Source organism: Macrobrachium rosenbergii, chromosome 10 (genome assembly GCF_040412425.1).
Source record: "Macrobrachium rosenbergii isolate ZJJX-2024 chromosome 10, ASM4041242v1, whole genome shotgun sequence".
NCBI lineage: Eukaryota > Metazoa > Arthropoda > Malacostraca > Decapoda > Palaemonidae > Macrobrachium > Macrobrachium rosenbergii.
The window spans coordinates 21,887,553-21,905,782 of NC_089750.1; the positions used below are offsets into that span (position 1 = coordinate 21,887,553).

General features: G+C 36.2%; 1 protein-coding gene across 3 annotated transcripts in view; it reads left to right on the forward strand.

The window, feature by feature from the left end:
• Positions 1-18,230, forward strand: part of LOC136842547 (juvenile hormone esterase-like) — a 32,543-nt gene that overhangs the window by 8,600 nt on the left and 5,713 nt on the right. For all 3 annotated transcript variants that reach the window (XR_010854265.1, XM_067109982.1, XM_067109983.1), the window contains exons 3-8: positions 4,534-4,686; positions 4,844-4,991; positions 5,151-5,336; positions 5,615-5,823; positions 17,036-17,186; positions 17,819-17,997. Coding sequence is in view for 2 of the 3 variants with exons in the window: in XM_067109982.1 (XP_066966083.1) it covers positions 4,534-4,686; positions 4,844-4,991; positions 5,151-5,336; positions 5,615-5,823; positions 17,036-17,186; positions 17,819-17,997 (1,026 nt within the window). In the remaining variant the exon portion in view is untranslated. The remainder of the gene's footprint in view (positions 1-4,533; positions 4,687-4,843; positions 4,992-5,150; positions 5,337-5,614; positions 5,824-17,035; positions 17,187-17,818; positions 17,998-18,230) is intronic.

The following is an 18,230-nucleotide window of genomic DNA, read 5'->3' on the forward strand; positions in this document are numbered from 1 at the left end:
ACACAGCAAGTAATCTGTTGAAAGGCAAATCATACAACCGTGGAGTCAGAGCCCACAAACTTGTAATGAAAGCTCTGTCTAGACTGAGATGGCAGGCCCTCAGCAAGTGGGCACAGGACAGTGTGGTGGTAGATTATGATGTAGACTTCATCAATAGCAGGCTCGTGTAGTGTCAAAATGCAGTATCAGACAATGACTCTAAAAACCTTACGGCAGCTTTTTCTAAGCTTAGTGAAGACCTGAAGAATGTGCAGAGCACACTGCAAAGATTCTGCAATGTTGGAAGAGCAAATTCACAGACCATCTCATTCTGGGATGATTACATTGAAATGGTCAACATCCTCTTGCAGTTCATTAGAGCAGAACATGAGAGCAACTGGGAGTTGCATCTTGCTGCAGTTGTAGAAATACTGCCACTATTTTTTGCCTTTGATCGCACCAATTACACCCACTGGGTATCTATGTGCATCAGTGACACGAAGCTATTGCCAGAGTGTGCCCCCTGAAGTTCATGAGCAGTTTTTGCAAGGAAATCATGCAATCGCTCCATCCAGAAATAAATTCAGTAAAATTTGGACAGACATGGCACTGGAGCAAACAGTAAACTGTGACAGCAAAGTGAAAGGAGGCATAATGGGATTAACCATGAAATCAGGAGCCTTGTCTAGGTAGTTCATTACCGCACAGGAATGTACAGCTGTTACTACCTCCATGAAGTTAATGTGTGATATGGAGACTTGGAACATTCACAGGAAAAATACAAGGAAGCCGTGCCACGTCGCATGCAGCAAGATGAATCAGATGTAAACAAGACTGTTAATTCAATCACTGAATTCATGGCCGACCCATTTGACATGAATGCTGAACTGGGTCCACCCACTAATATTGCAACTATCATTGTTCTACCTGAAAAGGCATCCACTAAACTTCTTTCTGCCAACAAAATTGGAACGAAAGCCACGACACAGTTTGTTGAAGAGAGACTAACTCTGGGTACTACCGGATTCTTTGAACCACTGCCAAAGCTCAACATCAAGAAATTTGCATCTCTGAACAAGAGGTACAAATCAAATTCTATCAGTAAGAAGAGAGTAGCTATCGATGCAGACGGAACTATTTAGTCCTCTGGTTGTAGCAGTGCAAACCACAGAGACTGATCTCAAAGAGGTATTCACACATGAGCTTTCTACAGTTCTATATGCCCTACCACATTCTGATGGAAGCCTCAATAAACCGCTAAAAGCAAGCTATTGCCTGAGTTAGAAAAAGAAGCAGAATCAGTGTCTCATTTGCCAGCTTCCAACATGTCCACAAATTGCATCATTGATGGTATGGCTGTCTTCCAGATGATCAGGAAAAGAGGTACAACATGCTTTGGGAAACTTGCAGGATTGCCCTTTAGAAGAGTATGCCAGCCTCTACAAACATATGAAAGTTGCAACAGAGCTGTTGAAGTCTTTGATCAATATGACTTCAGAGATTCAATAAAAGTTTTTGAGCATGCACACAGACAATCTGTGCAAGGCAATGAAATCAAAATCCATTGTCCTAGCACACGCATTCCAATGCAGTGGAGTAAGTTCATTGGAAAACACAGAAATAAAGAACATCTTGTGGAATTCTTGTCAGAATCGTGGTGCCAAATGGGTGAAACATTCCTTGGCCCTAATCAAAAAATGTTCATTGCAGGTGGTTTCAGGGATGGTCTCGTCACTCACAAGATTACTTCAGATGGAGCCGTAGACTAGGAAGATCTATTTTCATCGCATGAAGAAACAGACACACAGCTCTTACTTAGTCTACATGTTGCACATGCATCACAGGAATGTCCTCGTGTAGTGGTGTAGTCTTCAGACACTGATGTTACAGTTCTCTGCATACATATTTGTCACAAGTTGGAAGTACCACAAGAGCTTTGGTTTCACTCGGGGTAAAAGATAAGGCACGATTCATACCAGCACACTCCATAGCAGGAACCTAGGTAATCAAATATGCAAAATGTTGCCTGCAGCACACACACTAACTGGGTGTGATTCAACCAGTAGTCTGGTAAGAGTTGGCAAACTAAACCCACGGAAACTTGTCAGGAAGGATCCACAAAAGTTCAGAAACCTCACCAACTTTGGTACTACGATGGAGATATCTCAGACACAGCTGAAAACTGTGGAGCTTCTGATAACTCTTCTCTGTGAGCCTACTACTACTGTAGGTGATGTGGATGGTGTGAGATATAAGCTCTTCTGTCTTAAACAGGGCTGGAATGAATCTCTTCTGCCAACTTCTGATTGTCTTTTGCAACACACCAAATGTGCAAATTATCAGACCCTAATCTGGAAGCATGCTCCAGAATCCCAACCTGATATTCCTTTCCCAATTGCAAATGGCTGGCATCATGACTAAGATGGGCAGCTCACTCCCACACTCATGACACAATCACCTGCTCCTGAATCAATCCTGGAACTGATACCATGTGGGTACAAAAAAAAAGCAACATGTCAGCATAACTGTAGTTGCTCCAGGCAAAGCATGGCATGTACAGAGGTCTGCGTGTGTACTGGACGTGAGGACTGCCTGAATCCTCATAAAGTCGCCAATGCAGACCCAGATGCGTCTGATATCACAGATGACTCACACTTGGACATGTGAATATATGAAAAGGTTATGATGTTAGCAAAGCTTTACCTATGGTTGTTCTGTGGGAAATAAGCTGTACATCTTACTATTCTGGAACTATTAGAGAAAATTAATATATCTTGTGTGGATGTTAAATGTGTTACAGAAAGCCGGGCACACAGATATTGTCATGTTATGCCTCAAGGGGACCTATGGAGCCTGTTTTGCCTGTATCTTCCTAAATGTTGCATGTAGGCATAATGTACATCTGAGTTCTGTTTTGGTGAATATACTAAGCTGAGGTTATCAAGTAACGATATGCGCATATGTCAACACAGGCTGCAGATTAAACATTTATTCAACTTGAATACTTAGTACTACATGTATATTGTAACCTGACTGTAAATCTTGATATCTGCTTGACCAATAACGTTGATATGTCAGAAGTGCCACTAACTCAGTGTGAAAGTCTAGAGATAACCACAAATCATGAGTTATAATATAATTTGATACTTGCCTCTATCAACCAGTTATTAGACAATACATTAACTATATGGTCAGTGAACTTACAGTATGTTTTAATTTTTGAGGAGTCTATTTGTTTTGATTTGTATTTTGCTAACATTGTAAGATATGGGCAGTACAGTGCCCCTTTTTATTTTATTTGTACATTTATTTATTTTTGGTTTATTTAATATATTACATTTTTACTATCAGTGAGTAACACATAGATCTGTTAGTACAGACAGTAAATCAAAGTCATTGTTTTCTGTTGTGACTCTGAAAACCTTTATACTGTTTGCCTGATGATGCTGAGACATAGGAAGGGATATTTGCTCAAAGTAAAATGTCACGGTATTTATAAATGATAAATGATGTAATAACATCACTTGGTATGTATCGGCGTCAGCTCGTAATTTTAAAATGCAATATTCTAAATCTTTTGATCAAACAGGATAATAGAATATAACATTACGTTATATGAGTATATATCATATATAAGTTTGTATTTTGCTAATATTTTGGAATGTATGCAGTAAGTAAAAATGTGTCTATTTGTCAATACATGCCATGATCTGCATACTAGATTATATTTTTGCATGCCTTTGCATCCTCTAAGTTTGCTCACCTAATGAGGTCGACATGTGAACAGGGTACTTGCTAAAAGTAAAATGTAAAGGGTATCATAAATGATAAATCATAAGAGCACAATCTGATAACTGTTTGTATGAATTAGTCATTTGAATATGTGGTAACGTGATCAACCATTAGGTTAAAGAAGTGCGTTCTCAAAACCTTCAGCTCCCCATATGTACATGGGTAAAACACTATAGTAAAATCTTGATCAAACATTTTATTATTTTTCCACATGCACAAAATCTTGTTTTTCCAAAGAGGTACAAAAGTCTGACTTTATCATCCTTGCTGCCACCTTAGAAGCCTACATATACCGTAAATAAGTTACCAAAGGGCACATCTACCATCCAAAGAACCGGCCTGGGTCCCAAGACTGCTTGGGCCATTACCTCAAAATTTGGTTACAGGTTAACAGTCGCTGTCTTTCAAGATATTATCAAACTTCGTCTTTCCCCGAACAGTCATATTTTATGCATTTTCAATGAAACTGAAAAATGTTATGATGCATTAAAATGAAATGTGTTTGAATGCTTTGTTTTCAGCATCACTGGATGATGTTATATATGATTCCATTATTCTCAGAATTATACATCGAATTTCTTTCCCTATTTCTGTGCACTTCGAGACAAAAAATTCATTACTGGATATTCCTAGGTCATATTCTATTACTTGCTTTTAAGGTTGGATAAGATACAGTACTACTTTGTTCTCTCGATGTGAAAATATGTTTTAATCATGTTTTTATTTCTAATATGTACTAACAATTAATAATCGTCATTTCAGGACCCTGTCCCTGTCAAAAGTTGGAGTGGTATAAAGAATGGATCGGTAGTTCCTGCAACTTGTCCACAAATACCATTCATTGAAGCTACATTGAGGACGCCAGTTTATGATGGAAATGAAGATTGCCTATATTTAAGCATATTTACCAGCAAGGTCAGTTTTGAAAAACTGAGGTACAAAATAAGATTAATGTACGAAATAACATTAATTTTGAAGGAACAATATCACTGGACTCAACACAAGAAAAACTTTTGATTGTTATAACTTCTATGCAAATGGTTTCCTTGTGATGCCTTTACCTTCCCTCCAGCCAAATGAAGAAGACGCTGCCTTACCAGTGATGGTTTTTATTCACGGCGGAGCCTTTTTTTCTGGAGGCATCAATTGGTATGCACCATACGTTCTCATGAACGAAGGCGTTGTGTTCGTTATCATTCAGTACAGGCTTGGAATTCTTGGTGGGTATTTGTTTTTCTGTTGTAGAAAAAATTTCCACATCATATGTGAGTGTAATGACCTTTTACAGTCATTCCCTTAAGTGTCTTTGGGAAAATATTACTAATATCCTTTAAAAAAAAATTGCGATAATCTGAGCATAACGTAATGTGTCCACACAGGTTTTCTGTCCACCGAAGATGACGTCATCCCAGGGAACTTTGGTGTGAAGGACCAAGTGTTAGCTCTGCAATGGATACAAGAGAATATTCACTACTTTGGTGGTGATAAAACTCGTGTCACTATATTTGGAGAAAGCGCTGGTGGAGCCTCTGTCCATTTTCATGTTCTTTCGCCTTATTCCAAAGGTATGATAAAACTAACTGAAATCATTAAAAAAAAATTCTTGATGAAGACAAACTATGGTTCTATGGCATGTTTATAATTAAGAACATTATTCTGTTTCATGTTTGACTCTAAATAAGTAATTTCTGACAAAAATTAATATAAATGATTTCATCTTAACTCATCAAGAAATTAGTCAGTTTACAAGTGGATTTCTCCTCTCACGCTAGTTGAGGATTTGGAATTCCAGTGTTACTGACAGACCTTTTTCATTACTGTCAGACTTTCTTTCCTCTCACAGGGCTGTTTTCTGGAGGAATTATGCAGTCTGGAACATTACTTAACCCCTGGGCAATGGGTGGTGCATTTATGGAAGTAGCAATGCACATGGGAAAACGCTTCGATTGTCAAGGTTTCAGTGTACCCAGTGAGCAGGCCAGCAAATCTCTTCTTTCTTGTCTTCAAAGGATTGATGTTGTTAATCTTACTCTTAGTCTTCAGGATCATATTGTACGTATTAATGCTATAAGTGAATTTGATCCAAGTAAGTCGATAGTATATGAGGAGAGTCCACATTAGTCAGAATTGCTTTTAACATAAAATTTAGCATTTGGAACAACAATATTGCATGATTTTTGTAACAAAACAATACATTAAATGAACCAGTACTATAAACTTAGCGCATCCTTCGACCTAGAATAATCACTGCAATTTCACCTGAGGAGAAGCCTAGTGAGGCTCAAAACTGTAGTGATTATTCTATATTAATAGATGCCTTAAGAACCGGTTCATTATTATAAATTTCTTGCATGTATAGAGTGTAATTCATCCATATATCAGATCATGACAAAGGGGTGCATCCATTGAAAAACCAGTTAGAAACAATCGTAATCTGCTACAATATAGCTTGCCAGGAAAAAACCATAAGCATTACAAAAATAATTACACTCTCACAAAACAGCAACTCAAGGTCTTCAGTTACTTCATCTAGATTTCTTCTCCAGTCATGGGGAATATTATTGCCAATAGTGCACTAAGAAACTCTTGAGAATATATGCTTAGGTTGTAATTCCACGACACTATGGGGAAATCTACAATACCACGGAAATAAAGATATAATCGGACACCTTTAGCATAACTGTGCATAATAGTACTCAGAATCTTAGGCATGGACCTAAGGTTAGAGCAGCCTTAAATCCCAGAGGCTGTCCTAATTTCTCTATGAAAGCCTCTAATTATCATACAGACATTCTCAAATTCTATGTTGCTTTCTACAGATAGATCGGAACTGGTGAATGACAACACAGGATCCAGTAATATGTAGAAGCATCAGTCGTGAAGACTGAATAACTCATTTTTCATATAAAACATTTTTTTTTATCAATGTGTGAAAAGTTAAATGAGTCTTTATCTTCTGCAGGAGCACCATGCTCTGACCAGTTTCTTGACTGTGAGGAGTGATGAAGCCCGGGGGTTAGAGTTCTTCTGGCAAAGGCCCATCATGGGACCTTTGTTATGGTATGATGGAAGATACAGTTTTTCATGGGTGCCCTAGATGTTTGACGAAGTTATGGCTGAAAGACGTCAGAGAACTCCTGCAAGAGGTGGTGTAGGTTGGCGATTCCTACCTAAGAGATGGGCAGCTGTTTAGGCCCCAAGGAGAACTGTGTTGTTTGGAAAGTAGTTAAGTCTATAAGGCAGTAGTGGATCACGTTCACAAGCAGCCTGTAGTGCCCAAGAAAGTCGGCACTAAGCAGAGGCATTTGGACATCAGTGGCAATAGATTCCCATCCATACTTCGTTTACATTTGGTGAAAGCTGCAGCCAGGTATTGGACAGCCACTGGAGGTTGATTTCTGACACTGGCACTATCAGCCTAAAGGTGCCCATGTCACCAGGAACTTCTTGCATGAGGTGCTGAAGGTGACTTAAAATCTGGTGGAGCAGGACCATGGACGTGTCTTAGCAATCACAGTTATTTCTTTGGGTGGCCACTCTGGATGAAGCTTGAGACAGTTTTCTTGCTTTGTTTCAAATCTATGGTGATAGCTGCACAGCACAGGCAGCTGGGGCATTCCTTTCACCACACCTTATTCAGACATCTGTATAAGCTTGTCCTTCGTCATTTGTGGTGGTCATCCCTGGTCTCATAGGAGGCTGGGGTTGTGTACTGCAACGCTTTGGAGGCACCAGTAATCTGCCTGCCACTTTTAAAAGGTACACTGTGGGCATATCCTTGCTGGTAAGAAGGTTGGCACAGATGTTATAATGTAAGTAGACAGTGCAGCCAAATCTCACTAGTGAGGCCGACATGTGGTTTGCCATCTGCATCAAACTCTGCGTTCGCCAGTGGCATGTCAAGTAGATCGAGGAACTGTCTGGCATGGGTGGGAGGTGAAAAGTAGAATTCTCTGATGAAAAACTGGTTGAGTTCTTTTTAGGCAATCTTTTCCCCCCCTGTGTGTCCAGCCAGCAAACAATGCCGTGGAATTGATTGTCGAAGATTACCTCATGGACATAGTCTGTCTCATGGACATAGTCTGCTTCTTTGTTGAACTAGAGATATTGGAGGTGGAACAGTAACTCTGCTCTCCAGGCCCAGACAGGTGGCTCAATTGTCGGGAAAGGGAGCAGATAGAAACTTAGAATGTTTAAGTTTGTGCTCCTGTCTGATTACATCTCATATATGCTTTAGGCATTGCATGATTATTTCTCATCGGTAGATTCAGCCATATTAAGTTAGTCACCTGGGTTTGGTTCAAGAGCTGAGTTTTACATCTGCCGTGCTACAGAAATAATCTTTTTAGCACTCTCTGGGGAGAACTAGACTGGAATATTGTGTTCAGTATTTGGTTTTACTGGCCATGTTTCAGTTTGGGAGGGACATTGAAAGTTGTCGGGCATTGTTAATGGGTGTCAAATGATGGTTGGAGCAATGAAAGGGGGTTTATTGTTTGTTATCAACTACCTACATATCTCTTCCCTTACACTGAGGAAGAGAAAGGCTGAGAAAGCCATGCATCCAGTCACAAGGATGTAAGCACCAAGCCTTGCTGCAAAGATAGGTTTAACCACCAGATTCAGCAGTCAATCACGGAGCAATTTCCAGTCACCTGGTAACACCTGACAGTGGGTGCCTTACAACCAACTGACCTACCTGTATTGATCGCGAGGATAAGTCAGTTGACTCCAAGACACGTTTGCATCTTAACCTTAGTAGGCCATTAGTCAATCAGAAATGGTGTTTGTGATCAATAACCTACTATTCTGCTATGATTACAAACATTTTACCAACCTATTTATGTTATGCAGAACACTCAATGATGACTCAGAGATGTGCACATCAAAAAATTGTCTCTGCTTACAAGCAAAAAAAGAAATATTCTCATTTTTCGGTCAAGAAAATCTATATATATATAGATATATATATTTATATATCTACTAATGAATATATATATATATATATATATATATATATATATATATATATATATATATATATATATATATATAGATGCAACAGAAGAATTCCGTGGAAAGCGGAGTCGAATAAGGAATAGGTAGACCAGTACTTGAGGAAACATTCTTTATTGCGACTAGTTTCGAGGTTCTAACACACCCCATCATCAGGCATCTAAAATAACAAATAAATACAATGAAAGAAAAAAAACAACCCATTAAAATGAAATAAAATTAAACATCAGAACTAACTACCAAGAATTAAAATTGAACAGTACCGTTTAACCTATAGCAAGAGGCAAGAGAGGAATACAAGGCAAATACAAAGATAGTTACAGAAGATAGACACAGAATTAAAAACAAAGCAACTCAACTGACCGTTCATTATTACAGAGTGATGGTTTTTCTTTGATGGTATATAATGTTTCAATTGTGGTTAGCTCCACATCACTAGAACGACTGGCTAATATAGAAAAAGAATCTATACTCAGAGGATGGTCATGCTGATGGCAGTGCTCACGAATGGCACTAAATGCTTGTTTGTTAAGTGGCCTGTTTGTTCTAATTGATCGGCCTAGGTGTTCAAAGGCACGGACCCGAAACTGGCGCTTTGATTTACCAATATAAGTTGCATTACAGCAACTACATGTATACTTATAGACTACAGATGACTGTAGGTCTTTGGGCACCGTGTCTTTGAACTTGAAAAACTTTTGTATTACATTTTTAGGCCTGAATATGACTCTGAGACTAACTTGAGGGTAAAATTCCAATAGTAATTTACATAAACGGTTTCTCAAGGAAAAACTGCTTTTACCCATAGGGCAAGGAAAAATAAATTGTAGCTTTGTTTACTGTCACTTTTGGGGACGTGGATCCATTAGTTTTGGAGTTGTTTGCCAATGTATGTGTCAATAAATTTAGCACCGAATCCATTATGAAAAAGAATATCTTTGATACAAGAAAATTCAAAATGTAAGCTAAAATAATTGGAACAAATCTGAATGCCCTAGTCACTAAAGTTTTCACTAAGTTCCTCTTAAAATTAATAGGTATAAAAGATGAAAATTTGGTTGAGAGTCCGGTGAAAGTTGGTTTTCTATACACCTCTGTATGAAACTCACTATCTTTGCGGCTTACGAGAACATCCAGAAAGGCCAGCTTTCCATCAGTCTCTATTTCTGACGTAAATGTGATATTTTCATGCTTCGAGTTTAAATACTCTAGAAACAAAGGAATGTGCGTGGGAGATCTGAAAATTAAAAAAGTGTCATCTACATAGCGTCTATATAAAAGTGGTTTGAAAGATGCCGGACATTCGTTCAACCACCTAACCTCATGATATGCAAGAAAGGCATTAGCTAACGTTGGACCCAGTGGATTTCCCATGGCAACCCCATCCTTCTGCTTATAAACCTTTTCATTGAAGATGAAAAAGCAATCGGTTGCTGCTAGAGATAAAAGTTTATGAAGTTGAGTTTTTGTAAAATATAGAATTTTATCAGAATCACTGTATAAATTATTAATGCAAATGTCAATGGTTTCAACTAAAGGTATATTCGTGAACAGTGACTTCACATCAAAGCTTGCCATAACACAATTATCGAAACTTTTACTCCCTATCTCTTTAACAAAAGTAAATGTATCTTTAACCGTGTACTCATTAATTGTTATAGGAGCAAGAATGGGCACCAGGTACTTGGAAAGTTTGTAGTTGAAGGTACCTATAGCTGACATGATGGGTCGTATGGGACACCCAGTTTTATGCACCTTTGGCAAACCATATAATATTCCTGGTCTGGAACCTGTTGTATAAAGATCCGAATAAACACCATCATCAATGGAATTTTCTGATTTCAGTTTTCTCAAGAATCTGTTAATCTTATCCTCCTTGTTCAAAATGGTTAGGAGGACATCATCTCGAACTCTTTCAAACTTGGTATGGTCATTCAAAACCTCATTTACTTTAGAAATATAATCGGTCTTGTTAAGAACAACAACACCGTTACCCTTGTCTGGTTTGGTAATGACTATGGATTTGTCTTTTGCTAAGTGCCTTATTGTGTCATACTCTTCTCTGGATATATTATGTATAAAACTGTCTTTTTTACAATAGAAAGAAGAAAATGCCAAATGTTTCAGAGAGTTCTTGAAAAAACCAAAACCTTTATCATGTTTGTCATAGAAATCAAATTTCAAAATATTTTTGAAAAACATTTCAAAAGTACAAAAGTGATTGATAAAATCAGGTCTACCGTAAGACAAAACAAACTTCATTCCTTTACTTAACACTTTCTTTTCAATATCAGAGAAGACTTTACTGGAGTAATTAAATAACACTTTATCATGCGGGACACCATCATCACTCACAAAGCCTAATTTACGTAATTTATTTTGTTGTGTAAAGCTCACTCGCGATATGGTAGCACCATTCTTACGCTCAATAAGACTCCGAAGGTGGTTAAAGTCAATCCAAGACACTGCATTCCGTAGTTGAGTAGTCAGGTCGTTCATTCTCGATGACAGAACCTGCAACTGCCGTCGTTTAGATGATTCTTCCCTGCGTAAGAACTGGCGCTGGCAATTACGATAAAGACGAGTTCGATGTAAGAAGCGGTCGAAGAGTTTGAAGTGAAGAAAATCAGGAATAAGATCTTGCTGGAGACAGGAAGACAAAAATTCGATATCGCACTTCATTTTCCTAATTTTATAATAGTGACTAGGGCATTCCAGATTTGTTCCAATTATTTTAGCTTACATTTTGAATTTTCTTGTATCAAAGATATTCTTTTTCATAATGGATTCGGTGCTAAATTTATTGACACATACATTGGCAAACAACTCCAAAAACTAATGGATCCACGTCCCCCAAAAGTGACAGTAAACAAAGCTACAATTTATTTTTCCTTGCCCTACATGGGTAAAAGCAGTTTTTCCTTGAGAAACCGTTTATGTAAATTACTATTGGAATTTTACCCTCAAGTTAGTCTCAGAGTCATATTCAGGCCTAAAAATGTAATACAAAAGTTTTTCAAGTTCAAAGACACGGTGCCCAAAGACCTACAGTCATCTGTAGTCTATAAGTATACATGTAGTTGCTGTAATGCAACTTATATTGGTAAATCAAAGCGCCAGTTTCGGGTCCGTGCCTTTGAACACCTAGGCCGATCAATTAGAACAAACAGGCCACTTAACAAACAAGCATTTAGTGCCATTCGTGAGCACTGCCATCAGCATGACCATCCTCTGAGTATAGATTCTTTTTCTATATTAGCCAGTCGTTCTAGTGATGTGGAGCTAACCACAATTGAAACATTATATACCATCAAAGAAAAACCATCACTCTGTAATAATGAACGGTCAGTTGAGTTGCTTTGTTTTTAATTCTGTGTCTATCTTCTGTAACTATCTTTGTATTTGCCTTGTATTCCTCTCTTGCCTCTTGCTATAGGTTAAACGGTACTGTTCAATTTTAATTCTTGGTAGTTAGTTCTGATGTTTAATTTTATTTCATTTTAATGGGTTGTTTTTTTTCTTTCATTGTATTTATTTGTTATTTTAGATGCCTGATGATGGGGTGTGTTAGAACCTCGAAACTAGTCGCAATAAAGAATGTTTCCTCAAGTACTGGTCTACCTATTCCTTATTCGACTCCGCTTTCCACGGAATTCTTCTGTTGCATCTGTATTGAGACAACGATATGGAGAGCCAGTTCTTAATAGTATAGGGCGGTGGAAATATTGATTATAAAATTAAAAATGAATGCGATATCGAATATTTTGTCTTCTTATATATAGCAAGATCTTATTCCTGATTTCCTTCACTTCAAACTCTTCGACCGCTTCTTACATCGAAATCGTCTTTATCGTAATTGCCAGCGCCAGTTATATTAGGGAAAATCATCTAAACGACGGAGCTTATAGGTTCTTCATCGAGAATGAACGACTGTGACTTTACTCAACTAAAATGCAGTGTCTTGGATTGACTTTAACCAAGAAGTCAAATTAAAGCGTAAACTATAGAATGGTGCTACCAAACATTAGCTTTAAAACAACAAAATAAATTACGTAAATTAGGCTTTGTGAGTGATGATGGTGTCAATGATAAAGTGTTATTTAATTACTCCAAAAGTCTTTCTGATATTGAAAAAAAGTGTTAAGTAAAGGAATGAAGTTTGTTTTGTCTTACGGTAGATTATGATTTTATCAATCACTTTTGTACTTTTGAAATGTTTTTCAAAAATATATTTGAAATTTGATTTCTATGACAAACATGATAAAGGTTTTGGTTTTTTCAAGAATTCTCTGAAACATTTGGCATTTTCTTCTTTCTATTGTAAAAAGACAGTTTTATACATAATATATCCAGAGAAGGTATGACACAATAAGGCACTTGGAAAAGACAAATCCATTCATTACCAAACCAGACCAGGGTAACGGTGTTGTTGATCCTTTTAACAAGGCATTATATTTCTAAAGTAAATGAGGTTTTGAATGACCATACCAAGTTTGAAAGAGTTCGAGATGATGTCCTCCTAACCATTTTGAACAAGGAGGATAAGATTAACAGATTCTTGAGAAAACTGAAATCAGAAAATTCCATTGATGATGGTGTTTATTCGGATCTTTATACAACAGGTTCCAGACCAGGAATATTATTTGGTTTGCCAAAGGTGCATAAAACTGGGTGTCCCATACGACCCATCATGTCAGCTATAGGTACCTTCAACTACAAACTTTCCAAGTACCTGGTGCCCATTCTTGCTCCTATAACAATTAATGAGTACACGGTTAAAGATACATTTACTTTTGTTAAAGAGATAGGGAGTAAAAGTTTCGATAATTGTGTTATGGCAAGCTTTGATGTGAAGTCACTGTTCACGAATATACCTTTAGTTGAAACCATTGACATTTGCATTAATAATTTATACAGTGATTCTGATAAAATTCTATATTTTACAAAAACTCAACTTCATAAACTTTTATCTCTAGCAGCAACCGATTGCTTTTTCATCTTCAATGAAAAGGTTTATAAGCAGAAGGATGGGGTTGCCATGCAGGAAATCCACTGGGTCCAACGTTAGCTAATGCCTTTCTTGCATATCATGAGGTTAGGTGGTTGAACGAATGTCCGGCATCTTTCAAACCACTTTTATATAGACGCTATGTAGATGACACTTTTTAATTTTCAGATCTCCCACGCACATTCCTTTGTTTCTAGAGTATTTAAACTCGAAGCATGAAAATATCACATTTACGTCAGAAATAGAGACTGATGGAAAGCTGGCCTTTCTGGATGTTCTCGTAAGCCGCAAAGATAGTGAGTTTCATACAGAGGTGTATAGAAAACCAACTTTCACCGGACTCTCAACCAAATTTTCATCTTTTATACCTATTAATTTTAAGAGGAACTTAGTGAAAACTTTAGTGACTAGGGCATTCCAGATTTGTTCCAATTATTTTAGCTTACATTTTGAATTTTCTTGTATCAAAGATATTCTTTTTCATAATGGATTGGTGCTAAATTTATTGACACATACATTGGCAAACAACTCAAAAACTAATGGATCCACGTCCCCCAAAAGTGACAGTAAACAAAGCTACAATTTATTTTTCCTTGCCCTACATGGGTAAAAGCAGTTTTTCCTTGAGAAACCGTTTATCTAAATTACTATTGGAATTTTACCCTCAAGTTAGTCTCAGAGTCATATTCAGGCCTAAAAATGTAATACAAAAGTTTTTCAAGTTCAAAGACACGGTGCCCAAAGACCTACAGTCATCTGTAGTCTATAAGTATACATGTAGTTGCTGTAATGCAACTTATATTGGTAAATCAAAGCGCCAGTTTCGGGTCCGTGCCTTTGAACACCTAGGCCGATCAATTAGAACAAACAGGCCACTTAACAAACAAGCATTTAGTGCCATTCGATGAGCACTGCCATCAGCATGACCATCCTCTGAGTATAGATTCTTTTTCTATATTAGCCAGTCGTTCTAGTGATGTGGAGCTAACCACAATTGAAACATTATATACCATCAAAGAAAAACCATCACTCTGTAATAATGAACGGTCAGTTGAGTTGCTTTGTTTTTAATTCTGTGTCTATCTTCTGTAACTATCTTTGTATTTGCCTTGTATTCCTCTCTTGCCTCTTGCTATAGGTTAAACGGTACTGTTCAATTTTAATTCTTGGTAGTTAGTTCTGATGTTTAATTTTATTTCATTTTAATGGGTTGTTTTTTTTTTCATTGTATTTATTTGTTATTTTAGATGCCTGATGATGGGGTGTGTTAGAACCTTGAAACTAGTCGCAATAAAGAATGTTTCCTCAAGTACTGGTCTACCTATTCCTTATAAATATATATATATATATATATATATATATATATATTATATATTATATATATATATATATATATATATATATAGGGATATATATATATATATATATATATATATATATATATATATATATATATATAAAATAAAATGTGTGTGTGCAAGCAGTAAAGTCCACAATGAAATTCCTGTTACAGAACATAGTATATTAAAAATATAAATGTACAGAGCTTATAGTTTTTCGTCCATCTGCTGTGGACTTTATCACTAAAATGGAGTATCATATACAACTCAAGAAACAAAATAAAGCAGTAAACTATAAATTCACACAAACATTACAGAAAATAAAACTATTTAATCAGGTTGTTGGGCCCTTGTCAATTCTAAAATTCTTCGAGACCTTCATGACGGAAGAAACCTGGAGTCTTCCGCTACAGAGCCAACAAGGTGATTTTGTTCCAAATTATGACTTTGATTTAGGGAAGAATTCAGCTGACTAGGTATATTTCTAAAATTACGAATACCAGCACATCTACAAATTTCTTCACTTATAATATTATTTTCAACAAGGCCCAAGTTTCCATCAAAGGTACTATTTAACGAAATGAGGGCTCCTTCAATACATCATCTGGTGGACCTGTCCACCATTTATACACAACTTGACCATTTTTACAATTTATATTCTATGATCCTTTTCCCAGGCATCTCTAGTTATAGAGCTATAATTATTCTCAATTTACATGCTGAAATATGTTCATTTTTCCTTTTACCAAACGAACGACCACTTTCACCGATAATGCAAGAATCAGAATCCAAGCAACCAACAGCATAAACACCAATATCTTCAGACGATTTTACAGGGTTGCTTTTATGATTTTTCTTCCAACTGTGTTAGGGTACTGAGATATAATATTGTACCCATGTTTTTCAATATTTAATTTTTGAGACTTCTTTTATCTTTAACCTCCTTGTTAATATATATATATATATATATATATATATATATATATATATATATATATATATTTATATAATACACATACATCCATATATATATATATATATATATATATATATATATATATATATATATATATATATATATATATATATATATATATATATATATATATATATATATATATAAAATATATAATTATATACAAACGAACTTCTAAGGCACAAAGCTTTTTACTGCTAAGCAACAGTTGTGTAGTGCTCACTATTTCTATCTTTTTACGGCTTCTTCCCTTTAGAGTTTAGAGTGTTAATCATGGCAAGAATACTTTCTTGACCAAAAGAACAGTAGCCACGTAGAAAGGTGCGTGTGTCTGTACTTTTGTTAAAAACTGCGAGATATTTCCTTTCAAACATGAAGATTTTTTAAGTTTTTTTTATTCTTCTTTACTCCCTTTCATTTTTATTCAGATCTTTTAGTTAAAAGTGTCCATTATTCAACTAGTATTTCATGACATAAAAAGATTAAAACCAACTAAACCATAACCTTGGCAGGCATTAATACTTTGTAATGCAGAATCTACCTGAGAAACCAAGTGGTAGATGTAGATCTTTGATCTCAGTGAAATGTTTCTTTCTTAAAATCCTAATATAGTCAGAAATTTGAAATATCTTGAGAGGCTATATTCCAAAACTACCTTCCTTAACCTTAATATAACTTTCGAATTAAGGATACCGTATGAGAGGCAATTCACTTAAATTTAGTTTGCCGTCTCTGGGTAGCTTTACAAGCAGGTATTTCAACTATGCTTGTTATGCATCACCATTTGATGTCTACTAAAATACACATATTCGAATATCATTGAAGTAATATTATATTACGCTCTTTAATTCCACAGGAAAAGAAATATAGTATATTTAAACTGCATTATTTCAATTACTATGCACCATCTTTTTTTCCGTTCAGCACTGGAACTTCAATCCTGTCCTACTAGGTCCAAGAGTGGACGGAGATTATTTACCAGCAGAACCAGAAGTCCTGGTGAAAGAAGGCCGGTACAACAAAGTAAACCTCATGTCAGGTGTTACTTCCCACGAAGGAGGACTCTTTGTCTTTCGTGAGTACACAAATTAAAGTTTAGAAAATCAGTTTTGTGGTATTTGTTTTTTTCACATATCATCATGGCTTTATTAGTTTAAAACTCCATCCCACGATTTGCACAATGCTCTAGTTTTATTATGTATTTTACATCTAGATAGCCACCTTTTGGAATCTTAATTTGATGAGATAATCTTCCTTTAACAGATGTCCTTAGTAATCATGGCAACTAACTTTCAACCGGTATTATCTGAACAAGTCAAAAAATTAATTTATCCTACACCAAGCTAATATTGCCGAGCACCAAACCCAATGGCTAAACTGAAGTAATGTCTAAAACCAATCTATTCCTCGTCATGAACACATTTCCTAAGGGAAGTTACACGAAGCCAGGTGTGATTTTTTTATAAAATTGTAATTATAATCCAACTGACTCTTAGGAACTGTATACCTAAACCACCGCTGATAACTAGTGAGTGCTACCCTTGGATTTTTATAAGTCCAAAAGAGTTTCTTTTCTTGTAAATTACTTTTGTCGAAACTTATTGGTATTACTTCAAAATTCCAAATGTGACAAAATATAATTCAAATAAACCTAAAACCTATGTATAACAATATACTTAGAATTAACACACATCTTTTTCTTTCCAGCATTATTTTCGAGTGAGGCTCTCAGACAAGACCTCTTAAATAACTTCAAGGAGATGGGACCAGCCTCACTAGATATCCGTGATGGAGATGCATCACCAGCACAGTTAGCTCAGCGGATTTTTGATCATTATGTCGGTGGGGTAAAAGTCAGTTCTGAAGACGCTGATAATCTTTGTGAAGTAAGTGGAATGGTTTGTGCTTTTTCTGTTGCATACCATTGAAGAAATAGGATTAATATTTCTTTATGGAAATAGGATTAATATTTCTTAGAAATGTTGCCACACACAGTACTTGATCTCTCACATTTTAGCCTACAGAATTTTGAATGATCATGTTACGATGGACTGAATTTGTCTATGCCTTACCACTGTTTTCAGCAAAATAACATAAAAAAGCTATATTTTGGTAACCT